Below are 20,166 nucleotides of genomic sequence, written 5' to 3'. Positions count from 1 at the left end.
TATTGAAATCATTATGCTATTTGAAAGGCGTGGTAAATAACTGTGAAATACACTGTGTGTGAATAATGAACATTCCATTCTACTCTTGTTGAAGCCGCCACATACCTCTTAATTTTCTGCCAAGTCTTACTGATAAAGACTTGGGTAGGTGTTCTAAGGTTGGGTATTTTCAACTGAAAAGAGTGGGAAGTACGGATTTTCCAGTTGACGTCGGAAGTAGTTTAAATGCAATAGTTGATGATACACACCAAATCTTGTTTATTATAATGCTGATAAAAGTCCGCAGCTCGTGGTCGTGCGGTAGCGTTCTCGCTTCCCACGCCCGGGTTCCCGGGTTCAATTCCCGGCGGGGTCAGGGATTTTTCTCTGCCTAGTGATGACTGGGTGTTGTGTGATGTCCTTAGGTTAGTTAGTTTTAAGTAGTTCTAAGTTCTAGGGGACTGATGACCATAGATGTTAAGTCCCATAGTGCTCAGACCCATTTGAACCAGAGCCATTTTGCTGATAAAATATCCATCTTGTAAATACACTACTGTTAAAAGTTTGGTAAAAAGTTACGTGGTGGATTCCCCTTGCAGTTTTCATAGTTTATGTACGATATATCTGTGCAATACGCGTCAAAATTCTTATCGGAGCTTTGTCAAATATGTAATGTACGTTTCCTGAATTTATCTTGAAGATTCAGTTTATGTGGTGAAAAGAGACTTAAGTGTGTTTGAATAAGGACCGAACGTACATATTAGGCTAAGCTATAAGTCAGTCTGTTACCACAATCTTTATTTGACGTTTAGATTCGTTGGCTTCACCAACTCTCAAGCGAATAATCACCTTTCAATCTAACCTTGACCTTGGGCTGCGCTACACATCCAAGACTTCATGGCGGTTCGAGGTGAGGGGATGGTGGGAGGGGGGTAGTGGATATGTCCAATATCACACGATAGCCAAATATTTCAACGCTACTGCTAGATGAAATGACAAGGGTAAAATTTTTCTCACAGCAGATTACTTCTTGGTTCATTTCTACGACTGTAAGTAGATCATATGTGTACAGCCATAGCGTAAGAACAAAGTACGAACGTCAGTCAACAGATGTCACACGGCGTTGAATGTTATAATGCTCAAATGCTAGTTTTAGTTGGTACATGTGACTTCTAGTTGTGACGGAAATCGTAGCCAGATACTGTAAAGTTGTTATTGTGCACACTACGACTTCTCAGTCACTGACGTTTGTACCAGATGCCTGCTTTTGTTGCCCACCCCGAGTGCTAGGACACACGGGCAGTGCCGCGATGTTCCGACGGTGCTCGGTTAGCCAATAAGAATTTGGGTAATATAACTTCTGTTAGTTACTTACTGATGCAGCATCAGTCTTGCAGGTACTCGTGAATCAGCTGTGGTCAGCAAGCTGCTTAGGCCATTACAGGTACGCTACGGCACTTTACACTTTAACGTTTCGGGTCTCCTACGGTCTTTCACAGGATACATAGATTTTTCTCAGGTAGCAACGTCTTAAGCAATGCAATGTACACTATGTGATCAAAAGTATCCGGACAACTGGCTGAAGGTGACTTACAAGTTCGTGGCGCCCTCCATGAGCATTGCTGGAATTCAATATGGTGTTGGCCTACCCTTAGCCTTGATGACAAATTCCACTCTCTCAGGCAGACGTTTAATCAGGTGCTGGAAGGTTTCTTGGGGAATGCACCCACTCTTCACGGAGTTCTGCACTGAGGAGAGGTATCGGTGTCGGCCGGTGAGGCCCGGCACGAAGTCAGCGTTCCAAAACACACCAAAGGAGTTCTATACGATTCGCGTCAGTACTTTGTGCAGGCCAGTCCATTACAGGGAATGTTATTGTCGTGTAACCACTGCGCCACAGGCCGTGCATTATAAAACAGGTGCTCGATCATATTGAAAGATGCAATCGCCATCCCCGAATTGATCTTCAACATTGGGAAGCAAGAAGGTGCTTAAAATATCAATGTAGGCCTGTGCTGTGATCGTGCCACGCAAATAACCAGGGGTACAAGCCCCTTCCATGATAAACACGACCGCACTGTAATACCACCGCCTCTGAATTTTACGGCTGGCAGATGACGTTCGCTGGGCATCTGGCATACCCACACCCTGTCATCGGATCGCCACATTGTGTACCGTGGCTCGTCACTCCACACGTTTTTCTACTGTTTAATCGTCCAATGTTTACGCTCCTTAGACCAAGCGAGGCGTCATTTGGCATTTACCGGTGTGATGTGTGGCTTATGAGCTGCTACTCGACCATGAAATCCAAGTTTTCTCACCTCCCGCCTAACTGCCATAGTACTTGCAGTGGATCGTGATACAGTTTGGAATTCCTGTGTGATGGTCTGGATATATGTCTGCCTATTACACATTAGACACTCTCCAGTTGTTGGCGGTCTCTGTCAGTCAAGAGACGAGGTCGGCCTGTCGCTTTTGTGCTGTACGTGTCCCTTCACATTTCCACTTCACCATCACATCGGAAACAGTGGACCCAGGGATGCTGAGGAGTGTGAAATCTCGCTTATAGACGTATTATCTGCTGTGAGCCAGTCAACTGACCACGTTCGAAGTCCGTGAGTTCCGCGGAGCGCCCCATTCTGCTCTCTCACAATGTCTAGTGATTACTGAGGTCGCTGATATGGAGTACCTGGCAGTAAGTGGTAGTACAATGCATCTAATATGAAAAACGTATGTTTTGGGGGGTGTCCGGATACTTTTGATCACACAGTGTATATTTTCTATACCAGAAAGACATTTTATTCCGCCGAGATATGCTAGTTTTGATTGGAAATTTACTACCCCATCGGTTACTATAGCACTAATTTCTGAGTGCAACTCACCAAGCACTAGCAGTGTACAGGGACGCATTGTGACGCACTGGTTGCGCCCCTCAGCCTCAAAACTGGACTTATATGTGCCCGAGCGCAGACAACAGTTTCGGTCGCGTTTGCCCGTTTATGGCCGGCAAGTGGCTGGGCGTCAGGTGTGCTTTATCTGCACCCGCAGGAGGTGTCCGGACTGGAATGTTTGGAAACAGAGTTACTCGAAAGCATCGCGTTTCTGAGACTGTGGGTAATTAGACGCAAGCACTTTTTTCTCCATGAAAGGCTTAAAAAATTTGTATGAGAATTTCTCGCTAGAAAATATTTTTGACATTTTCAGTGAATTCTGCTGCAAACTAATTTGGGTTGACACTGATAAAACGTTACCCAAAATGATCGCGGTGTAGTAACTATGTCAAATAGTTACGAAAAAATTAATTGGCGAACCCGGATCACCTTCGTGTGCTCCTACAGTTCTACATCAAGATGTGCATAGATACTCCGCGAGCCATGGTACGGTGCGTGGCGGAGTGTGCCTGTACACTACATGCCATTTCCTTTCCTGTTACACTCGCAAATAGAGCGAGGGAAAAGCGACTATCTATATGCCGCCGTATGAGCCCTAATTATTCGTATCTTATCTTCGTGGTTCTGAGCACTATGGGACTTAACATCTACGGTCATAAGTCCCCTAGAACTTAGAACTACTTAAACCTAACTAACCTAAGGACATCACACAACACCCAGTCATCACAAGGCAGAGAAAATCCCTGACCCCGTCGGGGATCGAACCCGGGAACCCGGGCGTGGGAAGCGAGAACGCTACCGCACGACCACGAGCTGCGGACTATCTTCGTGGTCCTTACGCTCGACTTACGTTGGCGACTGTAGAATCATTAGACAGTCAGCTTCAAATTCAGGTTCTCTAAATTTTCTCACTAATGTTTGCCGGAAAATAACGCCGTCTTCCCTCCGGGGACTCCCATTTGAGTTCCCGAAGCATCTTCGTAACACTTAGTGTTATTCCAACCTACCGGTACAACACTTTCTGAGAATATAACCTTCCAATAGCAATTCCACGGCCATGAGATGCAAGATAACTGAGATTTCACCGCCGGCCGGGTTGACCGAGCGGTTCTAGGCGCTTCAGTTTGGTACCGCGCGACCGCTACGGTCGCTGGTTCGAATCCTGCCTCGGTCATGGATGTGTGTGATGTCCTTACGTTAGTTTGGTTTAAGTAGTTCTAAGCTCTAGGGGCCTGATGACCTCAGATGTTAAGTCCCATAGTGCTCAGAGCCATTTGAACCGTTTGAGTTTTCACCCAAAGTCTCCGCGAATGATAGAAAACTCTCTGGGTCACTGTAGACTGGAACAGTCATCTCTCGGATCTTCGAAAAACATCATATCAATAGCCCAGAACGCTCCCTGCATCTTGGGAGGGGCCGTGGTTCAATACTCACTTTCCACAGTATCGAGCAGCGCCCTAAATTCTTTAACATTTCAGCCTTTCAGCTAATCAGAGCGAAGTCTAAGCATTAGAAAAAAAAGTGTTCAAATGTGTGTGAAATCTTATGGGACTTAACTGCTAAGGTCATCAGTCCCTAAGCTTACACACACTTAACCTAAATTATCCTAAGGACAAACACACACACCCATGCCCGAGGGAGGACTCGAACCTTCGCCAGGACCAGCCGCACAGTCCATGACTGCAGCGCACAAGACCGCTCGGCCAATCCCGCGCGGCACCTAAGCATAACTGGCAGTTTACTATCTCAGGATTTTCTTAGTAGTTCTGTTCACCCTTGCACCAACCAAAAGCCTTTTGAGCAGCTCTCGTGCTTTTGTATACCATTATAGCCTTACGAAACATTTGCCTTACACACGAAGAATTTCTCTGGTAACCTAGCCAGGAAATACGCCGGCGTTGAAAATGAAAGCAACAAATCGCTAGCCGGCCGTTGTGGCCGGGCGGTTCTAGGCGTTTCAATCTGAAACCGCGCGACCGCTACGGTCGCAGGTTCGAATACTGTCTCGGGCATGGGCGTGTGTGTGATGTCCTTAGGTTAGTTAGGTTTAAGTAGTTCTAAGTTCTAGGGGACTGATGACCTCAGCTGTTAAGTCCCATAGTGCTCAGAGCCATTTGAACAAATTGCTATTTTCCCGTCCTGTGTCTAATTCACAATATATAATCATACAAACTCTCAACAGATGTACGATCGTATTCTGAACGGAAGATGGCATTCTGGTTAACGGATAGCCACACCAACAATGATATCGGGACACCTATCAAACGGGATAGTGTTTGCCGGGTGTACACAGTCACAGGCGGTGCAGTATTGCACAGAGAAGATGCCACCAGACACTCTGCGATGCGGGGCCATGGAAAAAATGGAAGCGGGACAGTCGGAAAACGATGCGGCTCGGTAGTTTAATGTGAACCGCTCTGTTGTTTCTTGGATGTGGCGACAGGTTATCGGGACCAAAAATTTATTCCAAAGACCAGTGCAAGGCCGACCACATGTGGCATCAGAAAGAGAGGACCCTTATTTGGCTGCATGGCAACTGACATCTGACGTCACAGCGTCCACTAAACGTGCTGTATCGAGACAGACGGTGTACAGAAGGCTTCAAGAGAGTGGCCTTTATTGTCGGAGGCCTGCTGTATGTATACCTATGACGCATCTTCACAGATGGGAACGTCTAGAGTGGATTCGTCAACACGCCATCTGGAAGGTCGAAAAGTGGGGCGATGTTATTTTCGTAGATGAGCCCCGATTTGGTCTGGAGAGTGATTCTCGACGGATTCCCATCTGGAGTTACGTGGAACACGATTTCGAAACCCAAACATTGTGGAAAGAAATTAATATCGGGGAGGATCCCTAATAGCGTGGGCAGTGATTGTGTTGACCACTTGAACACGTCATTATGAAATTGTACGGGTGTATCGGCAAGGTTTAACCACTGTCAGGTACCGTGACGAGATCTTTGGACCTCAGGTGCGGTTGTTGCGAAGTGCTGTGGCTCCAAATTTCGTACTGATGGACGATAATGCTCGACCTTATAGAGCCCAGGTGGTTGATGTTTTCTTGGAAATGGAAGATATTACACGCATAGTGTGGTAGCCTTGCTCTCCCGACTTGAATCCCATAGAGCATGTCTGAGATGCACTTGGAAGACAAACTGCGTCACGTCAACATCCACCAATCACTCTCCAACGCTTGCGAACAGCTCTGCAGGAAGAATGGACGCTACTGCCTCAACATGAGATAGCTGAAATCATTTAGAGCATGTCCCGTCATGGTCAGGCCTGTACTGCTGCCAGCGGTTGTCACACCCCGTACTGAGCACATTAACAAGTTGTTAGATTGTGGGTGCTGATCCATTACGTTGGAAAAAACGGACATTTTCGTCTACCATTTTGCACGTTGCATTTGTTTACGTCCTGTATTCTTTACATTGTTCCTACTTTACCATCAACTATTTATACTGTTTTGTGGGAAAATAAAAGCAACCTAGCAAAATTTACGTTTGTTCCTTTAATTTTGGACACCACTGTAGTACTGGAGAGTGATGGCAACCTATCTGAATCGAACTGTGCACAGCCTCGAGAAACCCAGGTTATTACTCAAGTATTTCTGGTGACGGCAGCATCTCAGGTCGACCTACGCTATCTCATGAAACGTCTCCGGATACCTATTAGTGGACACTGATAAGGGATGTGTCCAGCCTTGTCGCATTTATGACTGCTTGAGCCCTGCTGCAGACACTTTGAATGAAGAGTCTGAGTGCCTGTGGAGGAATGGCAGACAGCTGACGTTTATGAATCGAACTAAAGGAGGTACACGACGTTCTAACTCATCCCAAACGTGTTACATTGGGTTTAGGTCAGGTCTGTGGGCAAACCAGCCAACTTCAAGAGTCTCGTAGTCCAGAAACCACTGCCTCACAGGTGCTGTTTTATGACAGGGTGGCCGGCTGCTGTGGTCGAGCGGTTCTAGGCGCTTCAGTCCGGAACCACGCGGCTACTACAGTCTCAGGTTCGAATCTTGCCTCGGGCATGGATGTGTGTGATGTCCTTAGGTTAGCTAGGTTTACGTAGTACTAAGTCTAGGGGACTGATGACCTCAGATGTTAAGTCCTATTGTGCTTAGAGCCATTTGAACCATGACAGGGTGCATTGACACGCTGATACAAAGAGTCATGGTCTCTGAACTCTACTGTACATGATAAAAAAATGTTCAAATGCGTGTCAAGTCTTATGGGACTTAACTGCTAAGGTCATCAGTCCCTAAGCTTATTCACTACTTAACTTAAATTATCCTAAGGACAAACACACAACCCCATGCCCGAGGGAGGACTCGAACCTCCGCCGGGACCAGCCGCACAGTCCATGACTGCAGCGCCTAAGACCGCTCGGCTAATCCCGTGCGGCTGTACATGATACACAGTGCTGTACAATGTGTTCATATCCTTCTGATTTTAGTGCTTTCATAAGTGCAGTAAGGTGTCACACCCCAAGCACTGAAGTTATTCCCAGATGTACCATAACACCCCCTCCTCCGTACTTCATAATTGGCACTACTTATGACGGCAGAAAACGTTCTCCAGGAATCCCTAAACCCAGACCCTTCCAGTGGATCGCCTCAGGCTACAGCGTGATCCGTCACTCCACATCACTTGTTTTCAGTCATCAACAGTCCAGTAGCGTCGACCTTCACACCTTCTAGAGCGTAGCTTCGCATTGACTAGAGAAATGTGTGGCATACGAGGAACTGCCGAGTATTGTACTCCCCATTTATTTTAACTGCCTACGCACAGGCATTGCGGTAATTAGACTACGGGCAACGTTTTGAAGCTGACGAGTGGTTCTGTCTGCTGATTTATGTCGTTTTTCTCCCCACTGTCTTCTGCAATGCTTGATGGTCCCTGTCTGTCAGTACATGAGGTCTGCATGGTATTGGTACGGCTGTGGTTCTTTCTTTGCATTTTAACTTCATAGTCACATCATCAGTTGAGCTCACCTGATCGACCCATTCTGCTGTTACTGCTATTCTACCGACGATGCAATATTCACTGCTTCGAAACGTCCTGGCAGATTAAAACTGTGTGCTGGATCGAGACTCGAACTCGGGACCTTTGACTTTCGCGGTTAAGTGCTCTACCATCTGAGGTCCCGAGTTCGAGTCTGGGTTCCGGCACTCAGTTTTAATTTGCCAGGAAGTTTCATATCAGCGCACACTCCGCTGCAGAGTGAAAATCTCATATTGGAAACACTCTCTGCTTCCTTTTATACAGTCATCTAACAGTCAATTCCGCATAACAAAAGGGTGCCCGGTTACTTTTGATCAGGTAGTGTACACGCAAGGAAAACAACAGCGACCGTACTACTGATTCCTGAGGGACACATCTTCTGTCTCCCCCATGTGACTTCGAGATTTCCTTCATCACGCGCTGTAGATGGCCTGTGATACTTGAGTTTTCTCACAGAACACGGATTGATAATGAGAACGTAAAGAAAACAAAGTCCGAGCTGCTTACGAAAGCGAGCGGCCGGGCGCCGTGCGACAGCGGGCGGTCACGCACGTGTGATAACCGAGCCGTGCCCGTCGACATAAGTCAGCGGCGGCAGCGCGCGCCCACTGTCCCTGCAGACACCATGAGGGCGTGCATCCTCCTCGTTGTCGGTGAGTTCAGACGTGCAGCAGCTCTTCGGCCCTCTCCCCTTACTCCGACAGTCTGTCCTACTTTATATTTCGCACGGTACAGGAGGAATCCCTCAATGAACGTGATTATTGCACCGATGAGTCATCTTGATAGATGACTATCTTCATGAAATTGAGCAATACAAGTTATGAATTGGTGCCAAAGCGTTTAAATGACTATAGTCCATACGTCAGCCATCTACGAGGGAGAGTCAATAAATAAGTCGTAAACTTGGACAGAGACATCAGAGCCACGTGTACGAGCCTTTCCAGCATACCTTTCGAGCATACTACCCTTCTAAAATAAACACTTACCCCATCGACAAGGCGTTAAAAGCCAGTGTATAGGCTACCTGCCATGCAACATGTGCTGCCACCTTCTAGATACGTACAGGCGCGAAATTCAAAACGATATGCGGTACTCTGGCGTTTGCGACTTATTTATTAACTCACCCTCCTACATCTCCAGGTGTTGGGCAGATATATGGAAGCATCAAAACACATTTCCAGTTACTAAAAGGTGTATTCCACTGGCATTCAAAACAGCTTCCAGTCATCTCGGAATGGATATACAGGATGGTCCATTGATATTGACTGGGCCTAATATCTCACGAAATATGCATCAAACGAAAACACTACAAAGAACGAAACTCGTCTAGCTTGAAGGGGGAAACCAGATGGCGCTATGGTTGGGCTGCTAGATGGCGCCCGTTTTTTAAAATAGGAACCCCCATTTTTATTACATATTCGTGTAGTACGTAAAGAAATATGAATTTTCAGATTGAAAACTTTTTTCGCTTTGTGATAGATGGCGCTGTAATAGTCACAAAGGTATAAGTACGTGGTATCACGTAACACTCCGCCAGTGCGGATGGTATATGCTTCGTGATACATTACCCCTGTTAAAATGGACCGTTTGCCAATTGCGGAAAAGGTCGATATCGTGTTGATGTATGGCTATTGTGATCAAAATGCCCAACGGGCGTGTGCTATGTATGCTGCTCGGTATCCTGGACGACATCATCCAAGTGTCCGGACCGTTCGCCGAATAGTTACGTTATTTAAGGAAACAGGAAGTGTTCAGCCACATGTGAAACGTCAACCACGACCTGCAACAAGTGATGATGCCCAAGTAGGAGTTTTAGCTGCTGTCGCGGCTAATCCGCACATCAGTAGCAGACGGTGGGAATCGGGAATCTCAATAACGTAGGTGTTGAGAACGCTACGTCAACACGATTCCACCCGTACCATATTTCTATGCACCAGGAATTTAATGGCGACGACTTTGAACGTCGTATACAGTTCTGCTACTGGGCACAAGAGAAATTAGGGACGATGACAAATTTTTTGCACGCGTTCTGTTTAGCGACGAAGCGTCATTCACCAACAGCGGTAACGTAAACCGGCATAATATGCATTGTTGGGCGACGAAAATCCACGATGGCTGCGACAAGTGGAACATCAGCGACCTTGGCGGGTTAATGTATGGTGCGGCATTATGTGAGGAAGGATAATTTTTATCGATGGCAATCTAAATGGTCCAATGATGCTGATTTCCTACGTAATGTTCTACCAATGTTACTACAAGATGTTTCACTGCATGACAGAATGGCGATGTACTTCCAACATGATGGATGTCCTGCACATAGCTCGAGTGCGGTTGAAGCAGTATTGAATAGCATATTTCATGACAGGTGGATTGGTCGTCGAAGCACCGTACCACGGCCCGCACGTTCACCGGATCTGACGTCCCCGGATTTCTTTCTGTGGGAAAAGTTGTAGGATATTTGCTTTCGTGATCCACCGACAACGCCTGACAACATGCGTCAGCGCATTGTCAATGCCCGTGCGAACATTACGGAAGGCGAACCACTCGCTGTTGAGAGGAATGTCGTTACACGTATTGCAAATGCATTGAGGCTGACGGACATCATCTTCAGCATTTATTGCATTAATGTCGTATTTAAAGGTAATCGCGCTGTAACAGCATGCGTTCTCAGAAATGATAAGTTCACAAAGGTACGTGTATCACATTGTAACAACCAAAATAAAATGTTCAAACGTACCTACGTTCTGTATGTTAATTAAAAAAAAACTACCTGTTACCAACTGTTCGTCTAAAATTGTGAGCCATATGTTTGTGACTATTACAGCGCCATCTACAAAAAACGAAAAAAGTTGTCCAACTAAAACATTCATATTTCTTTACGTACTACACGAATATGCAATAAAAATGGGGGTTCCTATTAAAAAAAACGCACTTGATATATGTTTGACCTGTGGCAGCGCCATCTAGCGGGCCAACCATAGCGCCATCTGGTTTCCCCCTTCAAGCTAGACGAGTTTCGTTCTTTCTAGTTTTTTCGTTTGACGCTTATTTCGTGAGATATTTGGCCCGGTCACGATCAATGGACCATCCTGTATACAGGCCCCGTATGTTATTCATGGGACTCTTGTACCATCGCTCCTGCAAAATTGTCGCAAGTCCAGGTAACGATGATGAAGGTGGATAGCAATGACCAACCCTTCTCCCCAAAATAGATCACGAAGGTCAATAATATTGAGATCTGGTGTATGTGGTGGCCAGGGGAGCAGGAAAAATTCATCACCTTGCTCACATCTGTGTGAACAGAGGTTCTAACATCTTGGAACACAGCGTCGCTATTGGGGAACAAACATTCTACCATCAAATGGACCTTACCAGCCAAACCGGTCACAAAATCCTTGTCATTAACGCGATATTACAGTGCATGCATGGCGCCCACTTAACATCACGATTGCCTGCCCAAATCCTCACCATATGACCGCCATATTTCACTTTTGGTGGCAAGCAGTCTGAATGGTAGACTTTGGACGACGTATGGCAAACGGAAACTCGGCCAGAATTTGGAAACAGTGTGAAACAAGTCTCATCCGGCAAAATGAATTTCTTCAATTGCTTATAGTCAGTGTTCAGAAGGGATAGGGTAAATACATTTGGTGGTGGAGTATGTATTGCCGTCAGAGGTAGTTTGCCTTGTAGCGAAATTGAAGTAGATAGGTCGTGTGAAATAGTATGGGTAGAGGTTATACCTGACAATCTGACCAAACTATTAATTGGATCGTTTTCTCGACCCCTGACTCAGAAAATATAGTTGCTGAACAGTTCTTCAAAGAAAACCTGAGTCTCATTTCAAATAAGTACCCCGCTCATACAACAATAGTCGGTGGTGACTTCAGTCTACCCTCGATATGCTGGAAAAATTATACGTTTAAAGCCGGCGGCAGGCATAAAACGTCATCCGAAATTGTACTGAATGCTTTCTCAAAAATTATTTTGAACAATTAGTTCATGAGCCCACACGAAGCGTAAATGTTAGCGAAAGCATACTTGACCTGTTAGCAACAAATAATCCTTCGCAAATAGTGGGTATTGTGACGAATACACGGATTAGCGACCACACGGCAATTGCTGCTAGGCTGAATACCGTAACACCTACAACCATCAAAAAGAAACGCAAAGTATATCTACTTAAAAAAGCTGATAAAAATGCTCTTAACACCTTTTTAAGAGACAGTCTTCACTCCTTCCGGTCTGATCATGTAAGTGTAGAAAAGTTGTGGGATGTTTTCAAAGAGATAGTATCGACAGCAATTGAGAGATATATACCACATATATTAATAAGTGATGGTACTGATCCCCCTTGGAACACAAAACGTGTCAGTTCGTTGTTGCTGAAGCAACGAGAAAAGCATGCCAAATTTAAAAGAACGCAAAATCCCCAGGATTGGCAAAGTTTTACAGAAGTTCGAAATATGGCGCGAACTTCAATGCGAGATGCTTTTAATAGTTTCCACAATGAAATTCTGTCTGGAAATCTGGCAGAAATCCAAAAGAGACTCTGGTCATACATAAAGCGCACCAGTGGCAAGACGCAATCAATACCTTCACTGCGCTATAACAACGGTGAAGTCACTGATGACAGTCCCACTAAAGCAGAGTTATCAAACACCGTTTTTCGAAACTCCTTCACCAAAGAAGACGAAGTAAATATTTCTGATGTCCAATCAAGAACAATTATCAAGATGAGAAACATAGAAGTAGATATCCTCGGAGTAACGAAGCAGCTGAAATCACTTAATAAATGCAAAGCCTCTGGTCCAGGTTGTATACCAGTCAGGTTCCTCTCAGAGTATGCTGATAAAATAGCTCCATATTTAGCAGTTATATACAACCACTCGCTCACAGAAAGATCCGTACCTAAAGACTGGAAAATTGCTCAAGTCACACCAATACCCAAAAAGCGAAGTAGGAGTATATCACTAACGTCGATTTGTCGTAGGGTTTTTGAACATATACTGTATTCGAACATTATGAAGTACCTCGAAGAAAACGATTTATTGACACATGGTTTCAGAAAATATAGTTCTCGTAAAACACAACTACCTCCTTATACTCCTGAAGTAATAAGTGCTATCGACAAGGGATGTCAAATTGATTCCATATTTTTAGATTTACTGAAGGCTTTCGACGCCGTTCCTCACAAGCGTCTTCTAACCAAACTGCGTGCCTACGGAGTATCGCCTCAGTTGTGCGACTGGATTCGTGATTTCCTGTCAGAAAGGTCACAGTTCGTAGTAATAGACGGAAAGTCATCGAGTAAAACAGAAGTAATATCCGGCGTTCCCCAAGGAACTATTATAGGCACTCTATTGTTCCTTCGATCTATATTAACGACATAGGAGACAATCTGAGTAGCCGTCTTAGATTGTTTGCAGATGATGCTGTCATTTACCGTCTTGTAAAGTCATCAGATGATCAAGACGACTTGCAAAATGATTTAGATATCTGTATGGTGCGAAAAGTGGGAATTGACCCTGAATAAGGAAAAGTGTGAAGTTATTCACGTGACTACTAAAAGAAATCAGCTAAATTTCGATTACGCGATAAGTCACATAAATCTGAAGGCTGTAAATTCAACTATATACTTAGGGATTACAATTACAAATAACTTAATTGGAACGCTCACATAGATAATATTGTGGTTAGAGCAAACCAAAGACTGTGATTCATTGGCAGAACACTTAGAAGGAGCAACAGGTCTACTAAAGAGACTGCTTACACCACGCTTGTCCGCGCTATTCTGGAGTATTGCTGTGCAGTGTGGGATCCGCATAAGGTGGGAGTGATGGATGACATCAAAAACGTACAAAGAAGGGCAGCTCCTTTAGTAGTATCGCGAAATAGGGGAGATAGTGTCACAGACATGATACGTGAACTGGAGTGGCAATCATTAAAAAAAAGGCGTTTATCGTTGGGACGGGATCTTCTCATGAAATTTCAATCACAAGTTTTCTTCTCCGATTGCGAAAACATTATGTTGGCACCCACCTACATAGGGAGAAATGATCATCGCGATAAAATAAGAGAAATCAGGGCCCGCACAGAAAAATTTAAGTGCTCGTTTATCTTGTGTGCCGTTCGTGAGTGGAACGGTAGAGAGACAGCTTGAAGGTGGTTCATTGAACCTTCTGACAGGCTATTTATTGTGAATAGTAGAGTAGTCACGTAGAAGTAAATGTAGATAGTCCAGGTTTTACGGCTTTGGCATCACGTTCATCTGTTCAAATGGTTCAAATGGATCTTACCACTATGGGACTTAACTTCTGTCATCAGTCCCTTAGAACTTAAAACTAATTAAACCTAACTAACCTAAGGACATCACACACATCCATGCCCGAGGCAGGATTCGAACCTGCGACCGCAGCGGTCGCGCGGTTCCACACTGAAGCGCCTAGAACCCCTCGGCCATTTTCCTGTTACGTGGCTGATGTGTGGTTTTGGCGTTCCATCTCGCCCTGCAGTTCCTAGCTTATGGAGCTCGCTTCGTTTTGTCTTGGTAGTGATAGTGTTGTGGAGTGACTTGCTGTCGTTCTCTTATATTCGTCACGGTCCTCTTCAATGACCGTTTGTGACGATCTCTCAACACACACTTTTGTTCACTTCGTGACTTAGCGGACAATGTTTTACTGCTTTCACTGTACACCGAATAAATCTTCGATGCGGTGTCTCTTGAAACACCCAACACATTGGCTACCTTGGTTACAAAGGCACCTACTATACGAGCGCCAACAGTATGTCCGAGTTCGCATTCACTGAGTTCCGACATAGAGTCCTCGCAACTGCACAGAACACTGTTCTCACCACGATTGGCACTTCCAGCATATCGAGGGCACTGCACGGTTGCCGTTCGTGGTCGAGTACAATAGTGCAACGTGCTAACTCGGCTAGAATTTGCTTTTGTATTCAAGCATGCATTGCTCTCTGTGTTTCCATATTTCTGTTCAACCCCCGTATCTACATCCGTACTATGCAAAACACTGTGAAGCGCGTGGCAAAAGATACTTTCCACTGTACGATTTATTACGCAGTCTTACCCTTCCATTCGCATACAGAGTGTGGGTCGGATCTGTATTACTAAACATCTGAAATGATCACCTGGTCACAGCTGCAGTCTGCCTATCTAACGACTTCCAGGGGCAACAAAAACTAGTTTTTCAGTGTTTCATACAATTTCTGTCCACAGCTCGTAGTCTCTGGATAGCATCGATGCCTCTGGATCGAGGGGTCCCAAGTTAGATTTCCGGCCAGGTCGGAGATTTCTTAGCTCGTGGACTGGGTCTTTGTGCTCTCCTAATTATTTCATCTCCTCTTCATCATAAAGACGCGCGAATGATGTGGTCCATGGGAGTTGCGTGCCGTTCAATTCGATCTGGTCGTGAAGTTGTGGTCGGCGGTGTGTGAGTATGATGGCGACTGTCTTTTCTGGGTTGATTTTTATCCTGTTGAGTTTGGCCCGCTTTTCCGTGCAGTCAACTTGTTTTTGTAGCCTGTCTATTGTAGTTGAGAGTCGTCTGTGCGTTGCCAGAAGTGCTGTGGCGTCTGCAAATTGCGCAATTGCCGAAGTTTCTGTGGTCGGGATGTCATTAACATACACAGTAAAAAGGGTTGGCGAGAGTACCGAACCTTGTGGAATTCCTTCTTGCAGTACTTTGTGTTCTGAGCGTTTACCATCTATTTATACGAAGCATCTCCGGTCTTGTAAGAAGCTGTCAATAATTCTAATACAGCAGTTAGGTATGTCGGTATGATCTCGGATTTTAGTGACAAGGTTGTCTTACCAGACTTTATCGTACGCTTTTTCCACGTCTAGAAAAACTGCGGCTGTGTATTTGGAAATATTCACATTGTGAGTGATACATTCTGTTATACGCAGTACCTGGAGTTCTGCTGACAGGGTCTCTTGGAAGGCGAACTGTTCTTGTCGGATGATGTTGCCGTCTAGTAATGGTTGTCGAATTTTGGAGGCGGGATGCGTTCAAGCTTTGACATGGTTGGAAGCAGGCTAATTGGTCTATAGTTTTGTGGTTTTTTCAGATCCTTTCCAGGCTTAGAAATAGGTACAATTTTGGAAATTTTCCATGCTTGCGGAAAATAATGGTTGATTCAACAGGCGTTAATAATTCTGGTCAGTAGGACTATGGGCTTCCTTGGCAGGTTCTGGAGTTGGTGATCAGGTCCAGTCCAGGAGCGGAGTTTGCGCCAAGTCGGTTGATGATTGTTTTGACTTCCGCAGGAGCGGTTAGTTCTGGTCGGTCGCGAGGTGGTGTCTGTCGTATATTCTGGGCTGTAGCTGTCACGTGTTGTTGATATTGGAATATGTCTTGCTGTTGGTGTTCTTGAGGTTCTATTGTGTTTTGTTGTTCGTAGGTAGCTGCGAACAGTTCCGCCTGGCTGAAAGCGTCGAGCCGGCCGAAGTGGCCGTGCGGTTAAAGGCGCTGCAGTCTGGAACCGCAAGACCGCTACGGTCGCAGGTTCGAATCCTGCCTCGGGCATGGATGTTTGTGATGTCCTTAGGTTAGTTAGGTTTAACTAGTTCTAAGTTCTAGGGGACTAATGACCTCAGCAGTTGAGTCCCATAGTGCTCAGAGCCATTTTTTTGAAAGCGTCGAAGATGAGGTCGTTGTTGTGGAGTGGGGCCCATTTATCCGTTTTTGTACGTCGAAGGTTTTTAATGAGTTTCCAGTCGTCTTTGTTCCGAAGTTGCTGGGCACTCATTCGGTCTTCCCAGACTTCGGCTAGTCCATTCTTGCACGCGGTGATGTATTTGTTTTTTAAGTCGGTTTTATTGTCTTCTGTCTTCTGGGTTTCGTGTTTGGAGCCATTGGCGTCTAGCGGCATTTTTGAGATATTTAAGATCTTGTATAAGCGGTGGAAGAGTGTGGAGGTTAGTACCCGGAAATATAGTTATTGTGGATGCTTTCTAGCAGGCCGTTTTGATTTTGTCTGTTAAAGTGGGTATGGCTTCTATTTTTTGAGTTGATGTTAGGTCCAGTGTGGGGCGAATGTTATTGTTTAGTCATCTCTGGTATTGCTCCCAGTTCACTGTGGTTTCATGTCGTGGGTGAGGTGGGTGAGGCGGTTCTATTGCGTTTCCGATATGGCCAAATACAGGTAAATCACCGGAGTTGAGATCTTGAAGGGTTCGGAGGTGCAGGTCGGGATCGAGGTTCTTGGTGATGAATATGTCGAGGACGTCCGGTTGATGGCGATGGTTGAATGGAATGTGGGTGACATCTTCAGGAGCGGAAATTGCAGCATTTAGTCGTCCTTGTAAATTGTATAATATATTCCCGCATGCATTATTCCGTCGGTCATCCCACGTAGTGTTTTTTGCATTTAGGTCGCCGGCAAGTAAGATTCGGTTGTTGTTGTCAAATATTTGTAACAAGTCATTATCTTCAAATACTGCTCTGGGGTTAAGATATGCGGCCACCATGGTTATTTTGCCTTGTGCTGTTTCTGTTGTTACTATTGTAGCTTCTAACGATGTCATTGGTCGAGTAATTTCTGGATTGTGTCGGATGTGTGAACGAATGAAAATGGCCGTTCCGCCTCCCTGTCGGTTGATTTGGTCGGTTCGGTGACAAACCATGTTCCGGAGTTTGAAGGATTGTGTCGGACGTAAGTGCGTTTCAGTAACGAAGAGTATGTCGATTTTGTTATCTTCTACGAATTCCTTTAAGAAAGGTCTTTTTTGTTGTATATTCCCCAGGCATTGAAGCTACAAAAACGTAGGTTGTGATTTCTGGTTGGTCTAATTTCCATTGTCAGTACCGAAAAATTTCATAACTCCACCGACAATTGTCATTATTTTTGATAGTAGATCTGGGGCTGTCATAAATTGTTGAAATGTGGTAGTGATGATGGATATGATGTTCGTCCACTGAGTGTTCTGCCAGAAGTTTTTGATGTGGTTGAGAAAGTCGAGGAAGGAAGCAGGTCCAGTTGTTTGGTTCGAGGTTGAACTTTGTGGTTTTTGTGTCTGGTTAGTTGAAGATGATTCCTGATTGGTTTGAAGATTTGCCCATGTTTTGCGTCCTCTGCGGCTGGCTTCAGCTGGAGTTGGCATTGGTGTGTTCTTCATACTTGGTAGGATTGTTGCTTCTGTTGGAGTGGTGGTCTTTGGTCGTTGGGCGTGGTAGATGCGTATTGCTTTCTGGAATTCTTCACAGCCGCGAAAGGACGCGGGTGGCCATCTTGTTTGCAGTTGACACAGTGTGGTGTTGCATTCTTTGGTAGGCTGGATTCTTTTGCTCTATGGGCGGCGGCGCAGCGGACGCGGCGGTTCGGCATAGAGCAGTAGTTTGCGGTATGGAAAAACCCCTGACATTTTCTACACTGTGGTGGACCGTCTTTATTGTGGTATGATTCTATTGTCACCTTTGTGTCTAGGATGTAGCGGCCGTGGTATATGGCATCGTTTCCTGGTTTCCTGTCGAGTGCCCGCATCTCGTGGTCGTGCGGTAGCGTTCTCGCTCCTCACGCCCGGGTTCCCGGGTTCGATTCCCGGCGGGGTCAGGGATTTTCTCTGCCTCGTGATGGCTGGGTGTTGTGTGATGTCCTTAGCTTAGTTAGGTTTAAGTAGTTCTAAGTTCTAGGGGACTGATGACCATAGATGTTAAGTCCCATAGTGCTCAGATCCATTTGAACCATTTTTCCTGTCGAGTGTGACACAGAAGACATCCATAGGTCGTAATTGTTTTGTGTTGTTGGCTCTTTTCTTGTACTGGTGAACATTATGTGGATTGAACTTGAGGTATCGAAGGTCTTTTTCTACTTCTGATTCCGTAACAGTTTCAGGTAAACCTTTTATCACGACTTTTAGGTGTCTGTCACTTTGCGGTTGGTGAGTGAAATTGTGAATGTTGTGATGGTGGAAGAAGTCCAGTGGTGTCCGCTGATCTTTCAGTGAGTCAGAATGATACTTGATGGTATTGCCTTTATAAATAGCCTGGATAGGTCCGTCCATGTGTTTTTTCAGGGCTGCGTTGAGCGTCAGGTAGTGGCCTTGGTACTGGATGGTAATGGGCGGGATTCTTGGTTTTCTCGGAATGGCTTGAGGTGCAGGTGATGATGATGGAGTTAGCTGGGTTGCTGTTGCTGGTATTATTGATTCGTTGTGTTGGAGGTGTGAGAGGTTCAAAACGGTTTTCCGTTTGAATGGTGAATTGTTTGTGCGGTGCTGTGTCGTCTTCGGTGTTCTTTCGTTTTATGGTTTTCCGTGGGGGAGGGGTTTGGAAGTCCACTTCTCCGTCGTCTTGAGGCATCTCTTCTTGTTCAGATGATTCTGATTCAGAGGAATGGTAGTATTGTGAGATGTTGTTGTCTTCGTATGTCTGGTTTGTGTCTACATTGGTTGAGTTTTGTTCGATGTCTTGTCGTGGTGCGTCGTGATTGGTTGTTTGGTTTTGGCGGGAAGTCGCCATGTTGGTGTCCTGCTGTATTTCTGTATCTGTTGTAACTTATGGATTTGCTGTCTCAGTGCATGTTCGACGTGAGGTGGTGGTGTTGCGCTCAGACCTACTCGCGAGTTCTATCTCAGCCCTATTGCTTGTCTTTTGCCTAGAAGACCGCGGACGTACAGCGCGCGGGGCGCCGGCCTCCTCTCGGTCGGGCCCCTGCGTCTGAGGGCCTGGATCTTCGTCTTTCCCTTCACTATCCATCTACCCCCAGCTATGCTGGGGAGGACGGCCGCGGTGGCCAAGCGGTTCTAGGCGCTTCAGTCCGGAACCGCGCGACCGCTAGGTTCGAATCCTGCCTCGGGCATGGATGTATGTGATGTCCTTAGGTTAGATAGGTTTAAGTAGTTCTAAGTTCTAGGGGACTGATGACTTCAGATGTTAAGTCCCATAGTGCTCAGAGCCATTTGAACCATTTTTTATACTGGGGAGGCTCTCCTGAGTCCTCTTACGCCCTTGCAACCTATCAACACGACAATTCTGCCGCACCTTCACACAGGTGCGAAGTAAAAACGCCGCCCCATGCGACCATCACACAGCTTGCGCTGCTCGGCGCCCCATCCCCGGCCAATAACGTCATGCGATTATTATTATCACTAACTGAAGAATCCGGCATTGCCCATGTATTTATTTATAGCTATGTCCAAGACTTCGTATGTTTGGAATTTATTTTTAACCAAAACCTCAATAATTTAAAAAACAAATCAAATCACAATTCTATAACAACTACCAAATCGAAGCTATCATGTTTTCATACGAGTGACAAGCTGCTGTCGCG

At 45.5% G+C, this 20,166-nt stretch overlaps 1 protein-coding gene across 1 annotated transcript in view; it reads left to right on the top strand.

The window, feature by feature from the left end:
- The first annotated feature begins 2,978 nt into the window (after positions 1 to 2,978).
- Positions 2,979 to 20,166, top strand: part of LOC126482206 (uncharacterized) — a 37,653-nt gene continuing 20,465 nt past the window's right edge. Inside the window, exons 1-2 of the mRNA XM_050106185.1 lie at positions 2,979 to 3,004; positions 8,496 to 8,528. Coding sequence (XP_049962142.1) covers positions 2,979 to 3,004; positions 8,496 to 8,528 — 59 coding nt within the window. The remainder of the gene's footprint in view (positions 3,005 to 8,495; positions 8,529 to 20,166) is intronic.

Source organism: Schistocerca serialis, chromosome 5, assembly GCF_023864345.2.
Source record: "Schistocerca serialis cubense isolate TAMUIC-IGC-003099 chromosome 5, iqSchSeri2.2, whole genome shotgun sequence".
NCBI classification, from domain to species: Eukaryota; Metazoa; Arthropoda; class Insecta; order Orthoptera; family Acrididae; genus Schistocerca; species Schistocerca serialis.
This window is presented reverse-complemented; position numbering and strand designations above follow the sequence as displayed.